Source organism: Trichosurus vulpecula, chromosome 9 (genome assembly GCF_011100635.1).
Source record: "Trichosurus vulpecula isolate mTriVul1 chromosome 9, mTriVul1.pri, whole genome shotgun sequence".
In the NCBI taxonomy this organism is placed as follows: Eukaryota; Metazoa; Chordata; class Mammalia; order Diprotodontia; family Phalangeridae; genus Trichosurus; species Trichosurus vulpecula.
The window spans coordinates 49,739,698-49,762,975 of NC_050581.1; the positions used below are offsets into that span (position 1 = coordinate 49,739,698).

Here is a 23,278-nt window from a genome sequence, read left to right on the forward strand (position 1 = left end):
AATAATCAAATCGCTAATTTATTCTGATTCCCACAACAAAATGAAAAGAAAGGAATGAGCAGCAAAATTAGAGATGGGGGAATTAGAAAGGGGAAAATTGAAATTTAAATGAATTCATCTGGCAGAGACAGAAGAAGCCATAGATGTGAAACCTAAGATAGTGGCTTAGGTAAAATGACTGAGTGGGTAACCATTCATTGAATGTAAACATTGAGGTTTTGTCTACCTGATATCACACATCTCTATGAAAGCAAAAAAAAATCAGTCAATTCTGAATGTTTCCAGACATTAAGGTAGTTAAGAGATCTTTCAGGTCTTTGCCTTGGAAACATGAACATTTTATGATTTATAATTTATGTTGACTTGACATAAAAACTTCCGCATATCTAGAAGTTTAGTTTGTCCACTTTTCTTCCAAATGTCTGGCGTTAGGTTAGTCTCATTTGAACGTTTCTTCCTCCAAAGTGTTGATTAAATAAACCTGGTTAGAATTCTTTTTTTTTTTGACTTCAACAATTCAGTGATGAAATCTGAATAGGATCTTCATTCTTTCCTAAACTACATTTAGATCATAGAGAAGACCTCAGTTCAATCCTCTCATTTTACAGATGAAATGGCTGAGGCCCAGAGAGGTTAAGTCACACATGTAGGGAGTACCAGAGGTGAGATTTGAGCAATAGAGGCAATGGGGGGGGGGTGATTTTGCAGTCATGGATGGCTATGAAAGACATGTAGATTTATTAAGTATCCTGTTTAACAGCATTATCTATATGAACCAGTTTTTTTTTCTTTTTCTTTTTGGAGGGATGAGTAATTGCATTTGGTCAAACAACTGATTATTTTGAAAACCAAGGTTTGTGTGGGTAGTTAGTATGTGGAAGATATATGGAGTAGAGTTAACCTTAAATTTGCCCAAGGTCCTTTCAGCTCATTAAGCTTCCAGCAGAAACCAACAACAGAGAAAAAGAAAAGAAAAAACAAATTTCCTGTAGTCTAAATAATGAATATATTTTTTAACCTACAGATTAAAATTGTTCAGTTCTTTTCAAATCTAAAATATGGCGTTTGTTGAGGAAATGTTTCTGCTCTGTTTGGGAGTAATTTATTGGAAAATGAGCAAAAACACCCCCCAGCCCACTGAGCGCGATATCAATCGCTTGCTCGCTTTACACATTGTTATTGGTGGCAGACAGATGGACAACAAGATGATGACTTTGTAGCCAAAAGCCAGCTTATTGGTCTGGGCCATTCTTTAGACAAGATCAATCTATCAGCTGGCAAGTATTTATTGAGGCCCTCCCATGTGACCAAGTGCAAAGTCTTCTAGAAACATTTCCATGGTTATCACATTTGTTCTAGAAGTGAGTGGCTGTGCATTTTGGCCTTGATCCTTTGTGCTGTTCCCTCCCATCATAATTCTATGAGGTCATGGAGGCAAGGATGAGAGGAAGTGAGGCAGAGAAGCTGGCTGTGGGAAGTCGTGAGTGGATGACTGTTTTACTCTGAGTAAGGGATTCTTAGGGAAGTTAGGTGGTCTGGTGGATAGACTGCTATGCCTGGAGTCAGAAAGATCCATTTTCCTGAGTTCAAATCCAGCCTCAGAAACTTATTAGCTGTGTGACCCTAGACAAGTCACTTAACCCTGTTTGCCTCAGTTTCCATATCTATAAAACAAGCTGGAGAAGAAAATGGCAAACAACTCTAGTATTTTTGCCAAGAAAACCCCAAACAGGGTAATGAAGTCAGACACAACTAAACAACAACAAAAGAGTTCTTAATTTTTTTTTCTATGTCATGGACCCAAGGAAACTAAGTGGCTCAGTGCCTACAGTGCTAGGCTTGGAGTCAGAAAGACCTAAGTTTTAATCCGCCTCAGACACTTGCTAGCTTTGTGGTCCTGGGCAAGTTACTTAACCTCTCTGTGCCTCATTTTCCTCATCTCTAAAATGGGGATAATAATTGTACTTCCTTCCCAGAGTTATTTGAAGATCAAATAAAATTTTATATATATATATATATATCACCTTGGGAAAATGAATGCTCTAAATAAATGCTAGCTCTTGTTGTTACGGATTATTTGGGGAGACTGATGAAGCTTATAGAGTCCTCAGAATGTTTTTAAATCCATAAAACAGAATATACATAGTGCTACAAAGGAAAACAATTAAAATGAAATAGTTATCAAAATAATTTTTAAAAAATAAGTTCATTGACCCCAGGTTAAGATCCTCCCCCTCCCCTTTTAAGCAATCAGAAACATGAGTAGATGAACCAAACACCATGTAAGATATGTGTCTGCTGAGGCAGAGAGCCCTCAAAAGGAAATAAACAGGTTTATGTATCATCTCAATTGGAGCCCTAAGGAACTGAGTAGGTAATGAGATGGTTCCAGGCCATCCTAAAGGGAAACAACCCTTTGGATCATTAAAAAAATATTGAGTCCTTGCCCATCTAGCTGCCTGAATTCAGCTGTGCGATTTGTGGTTTTTCATGGGAGTGATGACATTTCCAGTTTGTGGTTCATCAGTGCAGTTTCAATGATTGAATCATCTCATTTGTTATCTGTTCATTAATTTTCCCCTGAAAATTTTTTCTCTTTCCACCCCTAGATTCATGATCAATGTGACATGGGAAGGCAAAGACTTGTCTTTCACAGAAGCAGGGTACCAAGTGCACCCCAGGTTAGTGGTGATTGTGCTGAACAAGGACCGGGAGTGGGAAAAGGTAAGCATCTCTCTTTCTCAGTGTCTGTCTGTCTGTCTGTCTCAACAGCTTCCTGGCAGGAACAAATACAGACCATGAAGAGCCCAGCTGTTTACTTGTCTGATTTTTTTTTTTTCTGGCTTAAGCTGATATAAGTACGGAGTCATATAATGTCAAGCTAGAATGGCCAAAACTAGAATAGTTCATCTAGTCCAACTCTTTTACTTAGAAGGTGAAGAAACAGGCTCAAGTAAGTCAAGGTATTTGTCCAAAGGTTTTTTATTTGGAGGTGGGTTGGCTGGGCAATTGGGGTTAAGTGACTTGCCCAAGGTCACACAGCTAGTAAGTGTGTCAAGTGTCTGAGGATGGATTTGAACTCAGGTCCTCCTGACTCCAGGGCCAGTGCTCTACTCACTGCACCACCTAACTGTCCTTAGTCCAAAGTTTTGACTTACACCTTCAGATGTGCACACTGCTAATCCTCCTTCAATGCTGGGTTGACCAAGAGTGTGTGGGGGCCTGGCATGTGACCTTTTCCAGTCGGAAGTAGGTTGAGCTTTGCCAAGATTTCCTCATCAAATCTGCACTGTGGCAGTTTTAGGCTAGTAGGCTAGGATATTACTACTGTTTTCCTAAGTCAATGATTCCAATTCTCCTTTCTGCTTATGTTATATACCCATCTCTTTAGAGTTTCCAGGATAATGTCTAGTGCTTTGCCAATGAATACTCTAGTGGATGAAAAAAAGGGAAACCACATGTCATGTTGTATCTAATTTGCCATGCAGTTTTATACCACCTTGTGCCTAATTTATACCCAACAGCTCAAGTAGTAGATAGAATGATGCATTAGAAGTCCAGAGAGACTTAGGTCCTAATTACATTTCTTTACACTTATTAGATATGTGATTGTGTTCAATGACTTAACTTTTCTGACTTAGGATGTTCATGTATGTAAAAGCATTTGGCAGAGTATTAAACATGAAATAAATGTCAGTAAGGATTATTATTTTTAAAAAAATTTACACAAGGTGGTTGTTTAGCGTTGAATGTTTAATCCGTTTAATCAATAATTCTCACTCTTAAAACACATTTAGACATTAGTTTCTGGATGAGCTCTTTTTCTGTTTCTACTCCCTGAACCTGTTCAAAGGAATAATTCTGACTGATCCAGCTTCTAACTTCCTTGGTCCTGGATCCCTAGTTGTGTGACTGCTTTGAGGATAACTTTGGGAACTGGGCTCAATTCACTTTTCAGGTGTTCTTCAGATTATATCTTCAGATGCCCTAAGTAGGGGTACAACAATGTGTAATTTATTTTTGGAAGGAAATATGAGGAAGAGGCAGTATTATTTAGTAGACAGAGCATTGGTTTTGGATTCTGGGATCTTGAGTTCTGTTGGCTATGATATATATTAACTGTATAGCCTTGGGCATGTCATCTAATTTTTTTGTGCCTCAACTTTCCTTATCTATAAAATGTGGTCATTAAGTTCAACAAGCCTGTATTAAGCACCTAGTATGTACTTAACATTATCCTAGGCCCTGGAATACAAAAATAATAAAAAAAAAACACAATAGCCCCTGTCCTCGAGGACTGTTCTTGTGGGGTTGGGGCAGAAAAGGAAAGAGAGGATTATAGAGGAAGTAAAACATAACCCAAGTTAGTACACATAAAATAAAGGCAAAATCCATACAAAGTAATTTCAGGCACTTGAAAGGAAAGCACTAACAACCTAAGGGATTAGCAATAGTTTTGGCCCGTCCAGCTTTAAATCTAGAATTCTATTGATTTCATGTTTTCTTGCTTTTCTGTGGGAAGCCAGCAGCAAAAGCTTTTCTGTAGGTTGGATTTAATCAGGCCCCGATTGGGTCCAGTTTGAATATGTGAATATGTGTGGTTATGTTTGGAATTAGTGGAAATGTTGGAGGGGGGTGTAGTTTGCAGAAAACTGTGAAAATGTTACCAAATGAAAGCCTGCCTCTTGTACTATGTTTCCAAGTGTAGAAAACGGTTCTTAATATTTTTATGTGGCTGTTTAAATTTCTCTTGAAATGAAGCAATTTCCTTAAAAAATGACTGGGGAATGGCTTTTGAGTTGAGGTTGGAATGGTAAATGTTGTGGGTCTATTCTGCTGGTGCACAAGAGAAATGCCTTCTGAAATGCCTCTGTTGCACATTTGTCTCAGAGGGAAAGAGAAGCAGTGAAGCAGGTAAATGGCAGTCATGTTATTCCGAATCCTCCTTTACCATACCTCTCCCCCCTGGTAACCCTTCACAATGGTACAGTGGGTCAGAGAATAAATGCCAAGGAGAAATCACAGTGATTCAGCCACACAGGGGATTTCTTTTCATTTTAGAGTTCGCACAGTGGCCTTGCCAGTGATGCTGAATCTGCCTGAGGGCTTGGGGCTTTGCAACATGTAATGAGAGCATCTCAGAAAACATGACAGGCCCACAGAGAGACCATGACTTCCTGCTGGGTCTTTGTACAGTCTTGGCATGGGAAAGCCAGCACCACGCACCAAGCTGTTCTCCTGCAAATGAAACGTTCTGTGCCGAGCAGGAGTTCTCTTGCAATCAGGCCATTTGTGGCAATCATCTGGTTGTTTTTTATTTTTTATTTTTCTATTTTTTGGTCATTCAACTGCCTTGGGTGTGTACGAGTCAAATATGGTACATGCCTCTATGGACCTCTATAGAAGCCCAGGAGCTGATTAGGAATATGGAATTTAGAAGGTCTCTAATTTAACACCACCATTTTTCAGATAAGGAAACTGAGGCCCAGAGAGATTTTTAAGTGACTTGCCCAAATTCACATAGCTAGTAAATGTCAGAACTGGGATTTAAGTATCTATTAAGTGGCTGCTTTCTCCTGGCACTATGCTAAGTGCCAATGACATATACACAAAGTATAAAATAGTCTCTCTTTCCCACCTTCTAATGGAGGCAATAACATATATGTATACTACTATATACAGAATAAAACAAAATGTGGCTACAAGTCACTTAAATGCAAGGTAATTAGGGGGGATACTAGCAGATAGGGGGTGGGAGTGGGATTGCAGAAGGTGATGTGCAGAAGATGTTACTAGGTAGTAGCAAAAATCTTCCAGGGAAAGCATCATTTTCCAAGATAATACTCGGCATCAGATGTCCAAGTTCCATGTTCTGACTTGTTATATTCCAAGAACAATGATAATAATGAGGAAAATGGATGTGGTGCAGTGGTTTGGAGTTAAGGAAACTGGCCTTTTAAATCTTTACTTTTGGGACGAGGGAACATCATTTCACTTTTCTGGGCCTCATTTTCTTCATCTGTGAAATCAAGGAGTTGGACTTAATGATCTCTAAGGCCTTGACAAGCCTTTATAGCTTATGATTCAGATTCTGAATTGGTTATTCTAGCTTAACTTCAGTTTCCACTGGAGAAGGAAGTTGTTGGACAAGATTAGTGAAGGAGCCTATTCACTGGCCTCCCTGCCCCAAATCTCTACGCCCTCCAGCCCCTTCTGTAAAGTCCCACTGATGTAATTTTCCTTACTTACCTATAACAATATAGATATGTAATATATTTTACAAATATACTAATTAATGTGTTGTATTATTATGTCATAGCTACATAATATACTTAATAATAGCGTCTACCTCCAATGGCACTTATGAGAATAAAATGAAATAATATTTCTAAGGTTTTTTTGCAAGCCTTAAAGCACTATGTAAATGCTGGTTAATTGTTGTTAAGCATAGATCTAACTGTGTGACTCTACTCCTCAACCAATTTCCTGTTGCCTCTAAGATAAAATATGAACTCCTCTGCTTAGCTTTTAAAGCCCTACCCCAAACCATCTTTTCAGCCTCAGTGGGACGTTATGTCTCCTCCTACACACTGTGATCTAGCTAAACAGGCCTTCACTCTGTTCTTCATAAACAATATCCCATCTCCCATGCCCATGCTATTACACTGGCAGTCTCTCATGCCTAGGATGCACTCCCTCCACATCCCCCCCCTCACAGAAGATCCTTCTTTGTATAGGATGCAGCTCAGGCACCACCTTTTATATGAATCCTTTCCTGATTCCCCTACCCCACGCCCAACTGCTAGTGCCCTTCCTTCAAAACTATTTTGTATTTAATTACTTTGTCTATATCAACTTTGCTTTTATGCTGTGTGCATTTCCTATATACAACATATATACTTGCTGTCTCCTTCATTGGAATGTAATCTCACTGTAAGGATTATTTCATTCTTTGCACTTGTTTCTCCAGCAGTTAGCATATCCTGGCACACAGTAGGTGTTCAATTAATGTTTGCTGTTTGTTTGACTGATTCATCAATGGCTTTTGAGGTCTCTAGACATTTTAAATCTTATGACCCTTGGAAGTCTACAACAATCCTAGACATTTATATGGTGTGGCACAGATGCAAAGCAGTTATATGTTTCCCTGTAATATAGGAGATCTTCAAAGTAGCCCTGATGTAGAAGTAGAAGATATTAATGCTCAGCAAGGCCACATGAGGCTTTTAAAGAGATGTTCTGGTTAGATGCCAGAGGATGTTGCATGGTGCACTTTGTGTCTTTCTCATTTTGAATGAAAAACACTTTAGGAGGAGGAAGTCTAGAGTACTTTTACCCATCTCTTCCAACTCTTGTGGGGCCATGGAAGGATTTGGAGTCAGAAAAGACTTTAGATCAAACTGGTAGATTGTGGTTGTTAAATGAATAAGTGTAAATCTGCTGTCATTTTGGCACATAGTCAACTAGAATTTATTAAGTACTTACTGTGTACCAGGTAGTGTTCCTTAGCACTGGGATTGGAGACATAAAGAAGGGCAAAAACATGATCTCTGCCCTCAAGGATCTCACAGTCTAGTGGGAGAGAAAGGCTTCAAATAACTCTATACCTCTAAGATTATCTATCTGTCATCTATCTATCTATCTATCTATCTATCTATCTATCTATCTATCTATCTATTTTGGTTAAGACTTTTCTGTAATGAATGGAGCTTGAAAGTCAGTTTATTTGGAGGCAGTAATAAGTACATGATTATATTAGGCCAGATCCTGTTAAATGAAGAAACTACTCCCATTTTTGTCAATCAATCAACAATTCTTAAGTGCCTTTTATATACCAGACAATACGCTAGCTGCTGGGGATACAAATACAAAAGAAATTTATCTTCTGCCCTGTGTCATCACCACTCATTCTTTCTTGAGTAAAAGTATTGTTATTGAAGCCTTTTATGGTTATGTCACATTAATTTCCAAAAATATCACTCCCAATTCCCTATCCAGTGAGTCTTCTTGTGTGTGTGGGGGAGGGGAGATATAAAAAGAAAGAGAAAAAAATGCAGTTCAGCAAAACAGATAAATACATCCACCATGTATGACAGTATATGCAGTATTCTCTACCCGTGATCTAATGAAGGGAATGAGGTACATTTTCTTAACCCACCTCTGGGGACAAGCTTGGTCATTATAATCATATACCAGTATGCATTCAATGCTATATGTCATGAAATCAATGTAGAAGCTGTATCATACCTGTCAAACTACCAGCAAGCCAGAAGGTGAATCGGATTGTGTTCTCTAGGACTAAAGTAGCTAGGGAATGCAGTGGATAGGTGGCCGAGCCTGGAATCAGGAAGACCAGACTGGTCAAATATGGTCTTCGATGTGAAGCTGTGTGACCCTGGGCAAGTCACTCAACCTCTTTTGGCCTCAATTTTGTCAAATATAAAATGCGGATAATAATATCACCTACCTTCCAGTGCGGCTCTGAGGATCAAATGAAATAATTTTTGTAAGGTGCTTAGCAGAGTGTCTGCGACTTAATCAATGCTCATTTTCTTCCTTCTACAAAAACCCTAGGAGCTAGATAAAACCAGTACTATCACCATTTTAAGGATGAGGAAATTCCCAGGGCCAGAAATTAAGTGACCTATTAGAGATCACATAGCTAGAAAATTCTGGATTTGGAACCCAGGAAGTATCTGACATGATGTCTAATGCTCCTTATTTTTTTAAGTGCCTCATGTTTAATATATATGAAAAGTATGACTAGTATGTAAAAGAAGATAGTCTTTTGATCAGTAGACCATAAGATGAATCAAGATCTATATTCTTCAGGCCTGATGAACTGAACCTTGAATCAGAAGATCTGAGTTCCAATCCTGCCTCAGACACTTATTAGCTATGTGACTCTGGGCAGAATGCTTCACCTCTGTCTGCCTCATTTTCCTCAACTGTAAAATCAATAATTCTTCCCATGTTTGTCATAAGGATAAAGATAAAATGAGATAATGTTTATAAAGCATTTTGCCAGCCTTAAAGTATAATCTAAAAGATAGGTATCATTCTCATTATAACGCATAGTGAGGACTTAATAAAGGCTTGTTCCCTTCCCTTTGGCCATGCCTGAAAATGCAAATAATCGTCATTGCAGTAAAGTCTGTTTATACAAGAGGGTGGGGGTGAGACGTGACAATGTATATGCCATGACCTACTCATTGCCTTGTAATTTCATGTCGATCATGTAACTTGTCAATTTAGATTTTCCATGGGCTTCCACAACATAGGGACTGCTTCAGAATATAGGTGCCACTCTTCATGACCTATGAGTATGTCAGTGGGAAAATGGTGCATCTGGTGTCAAAACTCCTGGGTTTGAATACCGGGTCTGCTGAACCTCTGTTTCCTTATTGGCAAAATAAGAGGTCTTGACTCCATGAATTCTGAGATTCCTTTAAGTTCAAAATCTGTAAGTTCTAAATCTGTGATCCTATGATAATTTTTTCAATAAATGGGTGGATGAAAAAGCAGGTTTTTTATTATTGCTTTTTTTTTCAACTCTTTATGAGATTTATTTTTTAAAGGTAAAATGCTGTTAAGCCAGCCCATTCTTCCCACCATCCTATATTTGTGCAATTACTTTATTTTAAATTTTTTTCTTTGTTTTTTTTGTTTTTTTTAATTTTTATTTTTTTAATTTAATTTATTTATTTAGCATATTTAGTTTTCAGCATTGGTTTTCACAAGAGTTTGAATTACAAATTTTCTCCCCATTTCTACCCTCTCCCCCCACTCCAAGATGATGTATATTCTGGTTGCCCTGTTCCCCAGTCAGCCCTCCCACTCCCATCCCATCCCTTTTTCCCTTCCTTTCTTGTAGGGCAAGATAAATTTCTATACCCCATTGCCTGTCTATCTAATTATCTAGTTTCATGCAAAAACTTTTTTTTGTTTGTTTTTGAACATCTGTTTTTAAAACTTTGAGTTCCAAATTCTCTCCCCTTCCTCCCTTCCCACACATCCTCCCTAAGAAGTCAAGCAATTCAACACAGGCCACATGTGTATCATTGTGTATAACCCTTCCACAATACTCATGTTGTGAAAAACTCACTGTATTTTGCTCCTTCCCAACCCATCCCACTTTATTGAATTTTCTCCCTTGACCCTGTCCCTTTTCCAAAGTATTTGTTTTTTGATTACCTCCACCCCCATCTGCCCTCCCCTCCATCATGCCCCCCCCTTTTTATCTTCTTCCCTCTTCTTTCCTGTGGGGTAAGATACCCAATTGAGTATGTATGGTATTCCCTCCTTAGGCCAAATCTGATGAGAGCAAGATTCACTCATTCCCCCCTCACCTGCCCTCTCCCCTCCTCCCCCAGAACTGCTTCCTCTTGCCATCTTTATGCGAGATAATCCACCCCATTCTATCTCTCCCTATCTCCCTCTCTCAATATATTCCTCTCTCATCCCTTAATTAGATTTTGTTTCTTTTAGGTATCTTCCCTTCATCTTCAACTCACCCTGTGTCCGCTCTCTCTCTCTCTCTCTCTCTCTCTCTGTATATATATATATATATATACATATATATATATATATACCCATACATATATACATACATACACATTCACTTATATATATATACATATATATATATATATATAATATATGCATATGCCCTTCAGCTAGCCTAATACTGAGGTCTCATGAATCATACACATCATCTTTCCATGTATGAATGTAAACAAAACAGTTCAACTTTAGTAAGTCCCTTGCAATTTGTTTTTCTTGTTCTTTTTCTTGATTACCCTTTCATGCTTCTTTGACTCTTGTGTTTGAAAGTCACATTTTCTATTCAGCTCTGGTCTTTTCACTGAGAAAACTTGAAATTCCTCTATTTTATTGAAAATCCATATTTTGCCTTGGAGCATGATACTCAGTTTTGCTGGGTAGGTGATTCTAGGTTTTAATCCTAGCTCCATTGACCTCCACAATATTGTGTTCCAAGCCCTTCGATCTCTTAATGTAGAAGCTGCCAGATCTTGGATTATTCTGATTATGTTTCCACAATACTCAAATTGTTTCTTTCTGGCTGCTTGCAGTATATTCTCCTTGATCTGGGAGCTCTGGAATTTGGTGACAATATTCCTGAGAGATTTCTTTTGGGGATCTATTTGAGGAGGCGATCGATGGATTCTTTCAATTTCTATTTTGCCCTGTGGCTCTAGAATATCAGGGCAGTTCTACTTGATTATTTCTTGAAAGATGATATCTAGTCTCTTTTTTGGATCACGGCTTTCAGGTAATCCAATAATTTTTAAATTCTCTCTCCTGGATCTATTTTCCAGGTCAGTGGTTTTTCCAATGAGGTATTTCACATTGTCTTCCATTTTTTCATTCCTTTGGTTCTGTTTTATAATATCTTGATTTCTCACAAAGTCACTAGCTTCCACTTGCTCCAATCTAATTTTTAAGCTAGTATTTTCTTCAGTAGTTTGTTGGACCTCCTTTTGCATTTGGATAACTCTGCCTTTCAAGGCATTCTTCTCCTCATTGGCTTTTTGGAGCTCTTTTGCCATTTGAGTTAGTCTATTTTTTAAGGTGTTTTTTCCTTCAGTATATTTTTCAGTATTTTTTGGGGGTCTCCTTTAGCAAGTCATTAACTTGTTTTTCATAGATTTCTTGCATCCTTCTCATTTCTCTTCCCAATTTTTCCTCTACTTCTCTAACTTGCTTTTCCAAATCCTTTTTGATCTCTTCCGTGGCCTGGGACCAGTTCATGCTTTTCTTGGAGGCTTCTGCTGTAGGCTCTTTGACTTTGTTAACTTCTTCTGCCTGTATGTTTTGGTCTTCTTTGTCACCAAAGAAAGAATCCAAAGTTTGAGACTGAATCTGGGTGCGTTTTTGCTGCCTGGCCATATTCCCAACCAACTAACTTGACCCTTGAGTTTGTCAGCAGGGTATGACTGCTTGTAGACTACAGAGTTCTATGTTCCACGTTTGGGGGGGGAGGTGCCAGCTCTGCCACACCAGCACTCCTCCTTCCCCAAGAACCCCCAACCCGGACTGGGCTTAAATCTTCAGCAGGCTGTGCACTCCTGCTCTGATCTGCCACTTAATTCCTCCCACCAGGTGGGCCTGGGGCCAGAAGCAACTGCAGCTGTAGCTGCCCCACCTCTGCCGCGCCCCCCCACCCTGGTAGCCGAAATTTGAACTTCTTCCACTCCCACAGCTTTTCCCACTAACCTTCTCTGCTGTCTTTGGTGTTTGTGGGTTGAGAAGTCTGGTAACTGCCGCAGCTCACTCATTCAGGGTGCTAGGGCATGCTCCACCCGGCTCCTGGTCTGGTTGGTCTGAGCCGCTCACGCTGGGCTCTGCTCAGCTCCACTTCCAGCTCCCAGCTCTGTGTGGGATAGACCTCACCCAGAAACCATCCAGGCTGTCCTGGGCTGGAGCCCTGCTTCCCTCTGCTGTTTTTGTGGGTTCTGCACTTCTAGAATTGGTTCAGAGCCATTTTTTATGGGTTTTTGGAGGGACTCGGCAGGAAGCTCACGCTAATCTCTGGTTTCCTGCTGCCATCTTGGCTTCGCCCTCCAGAGTCAAAAAAGCAGTTTTTTAAATGCTTTATGTACAATGCTCTGCTAAGGGCTAAAGATACAATAAACTATAAATACAATAATACATTTGAATATGTAATATTAAATACAATTGTATTAAATTGTATTAGTAAATACAATTGTAAATAGAATAAATACAATAAATTGTTCATAAATTTTCTAGTATTTAGAGTCCAGTGTCCAAAGTATTAGATATTCAGGCCCATGCTTCTCCTTTTTCCCCACTACTTCCTATCTTTGGGAAAGTCTGCTTATCAGCAGCTTTATTAGAAAAGGGAGAGGCAGAAAGGGGGCAGAAGATAGGAATAGGAAGATATTCAAGTCAGTCCACTTTGTTTCTTGCCTGCATCTTTGATAGAAGATTTGTTTAATATGGTAACAGCTGATATTTGCATACAACTTTAGCGTTTCCAAAGTTCATTAGGACATATTATTTCATCTGAGCCTGATAACTACCTTGTGAGGTATAGATAGGAATAGGGACACTTGACCCATTATTTCATTGGTATTGGGAACTCCTGGATGGGGAAAATCCCTTGACCAGTGCAGATCGTTACCATTGGTGCAACACATAGTATTTGAGAGTTGCCTAAAGTGCTGAGAATTTAAGTGGATTACTCAAGATTGAACTGCCAGACTGTCTGAGCCAAAATATAAATCCAGGTCTCACTGGCTTAGAGATAAGGTTTCTATCCACTACACCACACCATCTCTTGGACATGTAGGTATTACTACCCTCAATTTATAGATGAGGAAACTGAGTCTCAAGGTGTTGAAAGATTTCCCTAGAATAACACAGCTGCTAAGCATAGGGGCAAGATTTGAACCCAGGTCTTCTAGCCTCCAGAACCAATGCCCTATACACTTCACAATATTGTCTCCTATTCAACAAGCATTTAGTATGGCAAAGTGCACTGTGCTAGGCCCTGGAGGTACAATGATAGATGTGATGTTACGCCTGCTCTCAAGGACTTTGATGAAGGAGAAGGCTAAAAACAACGATATTCAAAGATGTTGCTTTGAAGGTTTTTGTTGATTCCAATTCTCCATGCTATTGCACTTCCCCTAAACCATGCATAATTGAGATTTAACTCTGTAAATCTATGATTAACACATGATCAATCATTTTGAGACAGAGTTTTGAAATGGCCAAACGCAAACTTTTTTTTTTTAATTTTCCTGAGCCCAGATTTCAGGCAAAGCTCTCTTTGTAAAGTGTGTACAACAAAATCCCCAGCCTCCCCCAAAGTAGTGTGAAATTTAATTTGCTTGGGTTTATAATGGTCATTAACTCAATCAAATGATGTGAGTCATGGAAGTGGAAACTTACATGTTATTTGTATTAAAAAGAACTATCTGAATTTAATCCTGTGAATTTACTATTTTAAATTCTCTCACAATCTAATCATTTGGGTTGCAAAGAAAAGATATAGTTGGCACCTAGAAAATGTACATGCATAAATGAGATTGCAAGGACACCTCTTTGATGTAGCTCATTGATCTGCCATCTTCTTTTTCTGGACTTATAAAGAAAAAAGCATAGAAATCTGCCTTAAAAAATGAACGTTAGTGTTGGGATAGACTATTCAAGCAAGGTAACATATTGCCCAAAGTCAACGTGCTGATAGGTATAGAACACCACCATTTTATGGAAGCAATTATCTTATATAGGCTGTATAGTTATGCCAGGTTAAAGGATGCTGAATTTTATAAGCCACAAATATCAAAACAACAGAATGACTGTCACCACTCAACTACCCAAACCAATTTAGGCTGTAAGCTATTTAAGAGAGAGCCTGGTAGTGATTAAGCTGACAGATGTAAGAACTGTAAGACAAAAGATATGCCCTTGATGGTTCACCATCACCATCAATTATGGAAATTAGTGAATGGATTATTCAAATGATCTCAGAAGACTAAATTATTCAAAAAACTCTCAGTCAGAAGTATTTCCAGAAACTCCTGAATAGCTGTATCTAAATTCGTTCTAAATTCCAAATGGCTCACTGGCTCAAGTGGTATTTGAGGTACAGAGCTCCACTGGTATCCAAATGACATAGGACTTTACACTCAAAACCAGCATAAATGGAAATGTTATTGGTATACATAAAAGAAGAATATTTGGGATTTCTCTAAAGACACAGACTGAATAAGTGGTGGGGGGCGGAGCCAAGATGGCAGCTGGAAAGCAGGGACTAGTGTGAGCTCCCTGCCGAGTCCCTCCAAAAACCTATAAAAATGGCTCTGAACCAATTCTAGAACTGCAGAACCCACAAAACAGCAGAGGGAAGCAGGGCTCCAGCCCAGGACAGCCTGGATGGTTTCTGGGTGAGGTCTATCCCACACAGAGCTGGGAGCTGGGAGATGAGCAGAGCAGAGCCCAGCATTAGCGGCTCAGACCAACCAGACCAGGAGCTGGGCGGAGCATGCCCTAGCGCCCTGAATGAGTGAGCTGCGGCAGTTACCAGACTTCTCAACCCACAAACACCAAAGACAGTGGAGAAGGTTAGTGGGAAAAGCTGTGGGAGTGGAAGAAGTTCAAAGTTCGGCCACCACCCCCGGGGCAGCAGAGGTGGGGCAGCTACAGCTGCTGTTGCTTCCGGCCCCAGGCCCACCTGGTGGGAGGAATTAAGTGGTGGGTCAGAGCAGGCGTGCACAGCCTGCTGAAGATTTAAGCCCAGTCCGGGTTGGGGGTTCTTGGGGAAGGAGGAGTGCTGGTGTGACAGAGCTGGCGCATCCCCCCAAATGTGGAACATAGAACTCTTTAGTCTACAAGCTATCATACCCTGATGAAAAACTCAAGGGTCAAGTTAGTTGGTTGGGAATATGGCCAGACAGCGAAAACACACCCAGACCGAGTCTCAGACTTTGGATTCTCTCTTTGGTGACAAAGAAGACCAAAACATACGGACAGAAGAAGTCAACAAAGTGCAAGAACCTACAGCAGAAGCCTCCAAGAAAAACATGAACTGGTCCCAGGCCATGGAAGAGATCAAAAAGGATTTGGAAAAGTAAGTTAGAGAAGTAGAGGAAAAATTGGGAAGAGAAATGAGAAGGATGCAAGAAAACCATGAAAAACAAGTCAATGACTTGCTAAAGGAGACCCCAATAAATACTGAAAAATACACTGAAGAAAACAAACCTTAAAAAACAGACTAACACAAATGGCAAAAGAGCTCCAAAAAGCCAATGAGGAGAAGAATGCCTTGAAATGTAGAATTAGCCAAATGGAAAAGGAGGTCCATTGGACCACTGAAGAAAATACTAGCTTAAAAATTAGATTGGAGCAAGTGGAAGCTAGTGACTTTGTGAGAAATCAAGATATTATAAAACAGAACCAAAGGAATGAAAAAATGGAAGACAATGTGAAATACCTCATTGGAAAAACCACTGACCTGGAAAATAGATCCAGGAGAGATAATTTAACAATTATTGGACTACCTGAAAGCCATGATCAAAAAAAGAGCCTAGATATCATCTTTCAAGAAATAATCAAGTAGAACTGCCCTGATATTCTAGAGCCATAGGGCAAAATAGAAATTGAAAGAATCCATCGATCACCTCCTCGAATAGATCCCAAAAACAAATTTCCTAGGAATATTGTCACCAAATTGCACAGCTCCCAGATCAAGGAAAAAATACTGCAAGCAGCCAGAAAGAAACAATTTGAGTATTGTGGAAACACAATCAGAATAACCCAAGCTCTGGCAGCTTCTGCATTAAGAGATCGAAAGGTTTGGAATACGATATTCTTGAGGTCGATGGAGCTAGGATTAAAACCTAGAATCACCTACCCAGCAAAACTGAGTATCATGCTCCAAGGCAAAATATGGATTTTCAATAAAATAGAGGACTTTCAAGCTTTCTCAGTGAAAAGACCAGAGCTGAATAGAAAATTTGACTTTCAAACACAAGAGTCAAGAGAAGCATGAAAAGGTAAACAAGAAAGAGAAATCCTAAGGGACTTACTGAAGTTGAACTGTTTTGTTTACATTCCTACATAGAAAGATGATGTGTATGATTCATGAGACCTCAATATCATAGTAGGTGAAAGGAATATGCATATATATATGTTTGTGTATATATATATATGTGAATGTGCATGTATGTATATATGTATGTGTATGTATATATGTATATATATGTGTGTGTATACATATATATATATATATATATGTAGAGAGAGAGAGAGAGAGAGAGAGAGAGAGAGCGAGAGAGAGCAGACACAGGGTGAGTTGAAGATGAAGGGAAGATATCTAAAAGAAATAAAATCAAATTAAGGGATGAGAGAGGAATATATTGAGAGAGGGAGATAGGGCGAGATAGAATGGGGTGGATTATCTTGCATAAAGGTGGCAAGAGGAAGCCGTTCTGGGGGAGGAGGGGAGAGGGCAGGTGAGGGCGGAATGAGTGAATCTTGCTCTCATCAAATTTGGCCTGAGGAGGGAATACCATACATACTCAATTGGGTATCTTATCCCACAGGAAAGAAGAGGGAAGAAGATAAAAAGGGGGGGGGGGATGATGGAGGGGAGGGCAGATGGGGGTGGAGGTAATCAAAAACAAACACTTTGGAAAGGGGACAGGGTCAAGGGAGAAAATTCAATAAAGTGGGATGGGTTGGGAAGGAGCAAAATATAGTTAGTCTTTCACAACACGAGTATTGTGGAAGAGTTATACACAATGATACACATGTGGCCTATGTTGAATTGCTTGACTTCTTAGGGAGGGTGGGTGGGAAGGGAAGAGGGGAGAGAATTTGGAACTCAAAGTTTTAAAAACAGATGTTCAAAAACAAAAAAAAGTTTTTGTATGCAAGTAGAAAATAAGATAGACAGGCAATGGGGTGTAGAAATTTATCTTGCCCTACAAGAAAGGAAGGGAGAAGGGGATGGGAGAGGATGGGGTGACAGAAGGGAGCGCTGAATGGGGAACAGGGCAACCAGAATATACATCACCTTGGAGTGGGGGGGAGGGTAGAAATGGGGAGAAAATTTGTGATTCAAACTCTTGTGAAAATCAATGCTGAAAACTAAATATGCTAAATAAATAAATTAAAAAAAAGACAGACTTCTTCAGAAAGGTGAAATTCTCCCCCTTTCCTCATAGCTTTTTAGTTTTTAAAGTTTTATTGATTTCTTCTTGTTTCTTATGCTATAGCTTTTTCTACTTTAATCCCTCTCATTTCCCCCTCTAACATAACCTCTTTTGTAACAAAGAAAAGTATCCAATTGACACAGTGATAGAACCTCAAAGGCTATACTACATCCCACATACGTGGTTCACCACCACTCTACTGATAAGAGGGAAGTATTATTTCTATTATGATTTTTACTTCTCCAGGAGGGAGTTAGGTCACTACAATTAATCAGAATCCCATTGCCATGGATACGTATTCTCCCATAGGATTTAATTAATGGGGAATTCCAGGGCAGGGGCCATGAAAGATACAGTAGAATTATAATAGAGTTCATTATATGGATTTGAATCTTGTATCCCTTACATCAGTGTAGCCATAGATGACAGAAGAAGAACACAACATATTTATCCTATGAGGGAGGTGTTAGTCTTGTCCTCCAATATCAGCCTTAAAATGGACTGCTTCTCTTTTTGTGAGTTTTCCAGGATCACACACATATGCTTTCCCATGCCATATATGGTATTGAGAAGAGAGAACTTCACAGAAAAGTAAGATCCTTGGGTCCTGACACTGCCATGCTCTGTTATGTGACCTTGGGAAATTCACATTTTTGTGGATCCTTGATTTTCTCAATTGAAAATGAAAGGGTTGACCTAGATCAAGATTTCTTACCTTGAGGTCCACAGATCCTCAAGAGGTCTATGGCTGAATTTCAGGGGGTCTGTAAATTTGGATGGGAAAATCTTTTTTTTCCATCAACTTCTCATTGAAATTTAATATTTCTTTCAATTGTTCAAAATACTTTTTCCTGAGGTTAATAGGCTTCGCCAGACTACCAAAGGAGTCTATGACAAAAACAATTAAGAACCACTGGCCTAGATGGTCTTGAAGGTCCCTTCTAACTTTAATATTCTGTGATTGCATGCAAATCCAAGAGGGAAGTATGAATAGAGTATACTTCTTTTCTTCTCTCTCTACATTATATTCCTTTGGGGTCTTATCCACAGTCATGGGCTCGTTTATCCTCTTTAGGGAAGTGACTGCTTGATCTTTGTATCTAACACTAAGCTTGCTCTTGAATTCCAGACCTCCTTGGCCAGCTTCCTGCTAGACATCCCTAACTGGATGTCTTATCAACATCTCAAACTCACTGTGTTTAAGATAGACCTCTTTATCCACCTCACACCAAATTCTCCTCCCAACCACTCTATTTCTATTGAAGGTATCACAGTCCTTTAGTTACCAATATTTATAACCTTTGACTAATCAGCGACTCTTCTACTTCCTAGAGCTCTTGTACCAAGCTCAAATCTTGCTAAGTTTTGTTGGTTTTGCCTTCACAACACCTTTATATCCATCTCCATCACCCCACTCCCATATTCCTTACCTCACCACTTTTTACCTGGATTATTTCAATTGACTCCTAACTGGAGTTGTCCCTCCTTCTAGTTCCCCCTCCAATCTTTTATCCAAATCCATCATCCACACAGCTTGCCAAAATAATCTTTCAGGAGCCTAAGTTTGACCATATCACTTTACTGTTCAAAAGCAGCCCTTAGCTTCCTGATATCTCTCAAATAAGATATGGATTCCCCAAGCTCCCAATTATTGCCCTTTATAATCCAACTCTACCCTGTTTTCTTAATTTTATTTTATGGCACTCCCATTCACTCTTACATCCCAACCAAGCTGAACTACTGGTTAGCATATTATGACCTCACATTTCTGAAGCTGCTTAGGTTATCTTCATTCTTAGGATTCATGCCCTCCTTGCCCCAAACTCTTATCTTTTTTCATCAAACTATTATTGGGATCTCAGATGTTACCTCCTCCATGAAGCCTTCCTTGACTGTCCCCACTCCTTAGTCATCAATGGTCTTCCTTAAATGACTTTTTATTTGCTTCTCTGTCTTCATCCTGTATCCCCTCTCCCAACATTAACTATTTCATTTTGATTTTTGTATGTCTACTGTCTAGCCTAGTCCCTTGCACATAGTAAGTACTTAATAAAGATTGGAGTTAAATGGAATTGCTAGTTGAATGAGATGTTGAATATTGTTAGAAAACAAACAAATTATTCTCACATTTAACCGAGGTTGTAAGATGATTTTCAGGGTATAGTTAATGTGACTTGATCGCAATTCTCTGCATCATCATTTCAAATGCTCTTCTCTTTTTAGTTGGCCCTTTCTCTTCCCAAATGGGAAAAGAAGTCCCCAACTTGAGTTGAGTAGACACTTCTCAACTTCATTCTGAGTTATTTTCTTGACAGTAGCAGGAATGAGACCGAGGGTTTTATTCACTGCCTTTGTTACCTTGCGGAAAACAGACAATGAATAAAAAATATGTAACATCCAACAAGTTCTACTGGAATCCTCCCGTCTTTGTTACTTCTGATTAAATATGAAGTCCTTCACTGCCTTTTAGATTTGGAGCATTCTTTAAATTCATGCACTCACTACCCCCTCTGAGTACCCTGACTAATCTTTATCCCTCCATATCCCTTATGTCTCCAAAATCTAACTGAAAATTCACATTTTCCAAGCTTTCCTTTATTAAACCTACCTGACATTGATGTTTCTTAACTCCATTTTCACTTACATATTCCCTTTGCATGAAACTTACTTGCCCTATTTTAGTGTGCTTAATATGCTGTCCTATATCTTTTCTGTGCCTTTACATAATAGTTTGCCAACTGGACTGTAAGAATATTTTTCCTTTTCTGTCCTCCCATGGTACCTAGGAAAGTGCTTTTTAACCCAGTGGGTGTTTGATCAAAAATAATAACACCTAACATTTATATAATACTTTATAGACCTTATTTCATCCTTTTGATAACTCTTTGATGCAGTAGGTAATGTTTTCCTCATTTTACAGACGAGGAAAGAAGAGCCCAGGAGCGTTAGTAGATTTGTTCGTGCTTGCACTGCTACAGTGTAAGGCATGAATGTCAAACTCACACCTCTCTTGACAGAAAGCCCATCACTTTTTCACCATGATGTTTACCTCTTTAAATCAAAGACATCGACTAGTTGAATCCTATCGTCATCATGATTATCATCATCATCATCACCACCACCATCATCATAGTTTTGTTTTCTTTTTCTTTGTTACAAACTTGAGCATTAATAAATATGAACTGCTTGATGTTACAGTACATAGACTGCTGACTTGGACTCAGGAAGACCAGTTGGAATCCTGCCTCGGGTATTTACTAGCTATATGTGACCCTGAGCAAAGCACTTAATCTCTGTTTGCCTCAGTTTCCTCAACTGGAAAGTGGGGATAACAATAGCACCTACCTCCAAAGTTCATTTTGAGGATCCAATGAAATAACATTTCCAAAGCACTTTGCCAACTTTAAGGTACCATATACATGCTACTTATAATCCTTATGGACATTTCAACGTAGTACGAATGAAAGAGGGTTGTACGTGAAATTGTGAACTGTTGACATACATTTTTAAAAGTATATGTGCAATTAAACATAGTGATAACAAACTTGGGCTGCTTGTCTGTGGCGCCATCTGAACTTCCTGAGGCCCATTTTTAAATAAGCTTCCTAAATCTCCCAAGGAGATAGTTATTTTTCGGTGGAGGATGCCTGAACTGTTGTTCCAGGTGGCTATTCTCTTCCTCTATTACTCCTGCCTCTCTTTATAGGTCTGCCAACTCACAATCATTTCCTCTTACAAAGTTGTCAGCATCAGGTATGATCATTTCCCCATTTGCATCCTAATGATGCAGCTTGGAATGTCATCTGTGCAAAAGGAAAGAGAATGAGCAGCGTGGGACCACACCTTGACAATCTGCTCTCTGCAACAAGTAGTGAGTTAGGAAGCTGCCGTCTGTGATTTCAGTTTATTTATCTCCATTTCAGTTTAGCGTGAAGTCCTTGATAGTGTGAACAGTCCCCTCACAAGTCTCCTTCCACAACCAGAAGGAGATGCGAGGAAAGCCGATGCAATGAGCACTCATAACACTTTTTCCTGTCACCTAGCACAGTGCCTGGCACACAGTAGGTGCTTAATCGCCAGTGGTTAATTGATCTCAGAGTTGCAGAAAACTAGAAAGGATTTTAAAGAATGTTTTCTATGAAATGTCTCTGGCTCATCCCTGGAAATAATGCCCTAAAATCAGTACAGAGAAGGGACACTGGATTTGTAGTGAGAGGATCTGAATTTGAATCATGGATATGCCACACCTATGCAAGTGACCTTGGTCAAGTCATTAACTGCTCTATTTTATAAAATGAGGGGGTTGATTTAAATGATCTTCAAGTTTCTTTCCCTTATAATTTAAGTCAGCATTAATGGTTTTTCCCATTAGAGTCTCTGTCACTCTGTTGTGGACTGAAGGATGGGATCTCCATATTTGCACTCTGAATTTGGTTCATTTCAAGTCAATAAGCATTTATTTCCTACCTACTATGTACAAGTAGATCATTGTGGTAGGTCCTGGAGATACAAAGACAAAAGGAAAATCTTTGTAAAAGAATCTGTATTCTATTTGCATATATAACATAATGAGGGCCACTTGGTGGCACAGTGGATAGAATGCTAGGCCTAGAGTCAGGAAGACTCATCTTTCTGAGCTCAAATCTGGTCTCAGACACTTACTAGCTGTGTCACCCTGGGAAAGTCACTTAACCCTGTTTGCCTCCATTTCCTCATCTGTAAACTGAACTGGAGAACGAAATAGCAAACTACTCCAATATCTTTGCCAAGAAAGCCCCAAATGGGATCATGAAAAATTGGACATGACTGAAATGAATGAACAAAATACAACTTAATAAGGTATAATTTGAGGAAGAAGGGAACACCAACGGTGAGGAGGATCAGGAAAGGTTTGCCAGGGGTGGTAGGCCCTAAGTTGAGCCTTGAATGAAATGAAATGTTCTGAGAGACATCAGTGAGGAGGGAAGTGCATTCCAGGTGTGTGGGACAGTCTCAAGAAAAGTATAGAGGCAGGGAAGGAAATGATGCATTCAGAGAACAGCCAGTGGTCCAATTTGGCTAGATAAGAAAGTGTAGGGAGGGGTGATAATACGAAATAACTCTGGAGACAAATTGCGAATGCTTTAAATGCCAAGCTGAGGGGTTCCCATTTTATCCTGGAGGCAATAGGGAGCTACTGAAGATTCTTTAGCTGAGCAAAAACATGATCAGATTTGTACTTGCAGAAGAATATTTTGACAGCTTTGTGGGGAATGGATTAGAGAGTAGAGATCCTGGAGGGAGGGAGTCCAGTGAGGAGGCTCGTGCAATAGTCTAGGCAGAGATGATAAAGGCTTAAACAAACACACAGGCATCATGTGCTCTCTGCTCAAGTTGAGTCCTGAGCATTTTAGGAAATGTATGCAATTCTACCACATAATCAGGCTCTTGTTTTTCTGTGCAGTATTAAATGAGCATTTGGCTGCTAATTTGAAGCCTGAGATTTTCTCCACCCCTCCACCCCAGTATCCTGCTTATTCATTCTTTATTGGCCCACCATATGGTTTGCCATGCATTGCCTCAATCTTTGATAA

The 23,278-nt window shown here is 39.4% G+C and overlaps 1 protein-coding gene across 1 annotated transcript in view; it reads left to right on the forward strand.

The window, feature by feature from the left end:
• Positions 1–1,112: 1,112 nt before the first annotated feature.
• Positions 1,113–23,278, forward strand: part of GRIN2A (glutamate ionotropic receptor NMDA type subunit 2A) — a 165,735-nt gene continuing 143,569 nt past the window's right edge. The window contains exons 1-2 of the mRNA XM_036739543.1: positions 1,113–1,216; positions 2,610–2,724. Coding sequence (XP_036595438.1) covers positions 1,113–1,216; positions 2,610–2,724 — 219 coding nt within the window. The remainder of the gene's footprint in view (positions 1,217–2,609; positions 2,725–23,278) is intronic.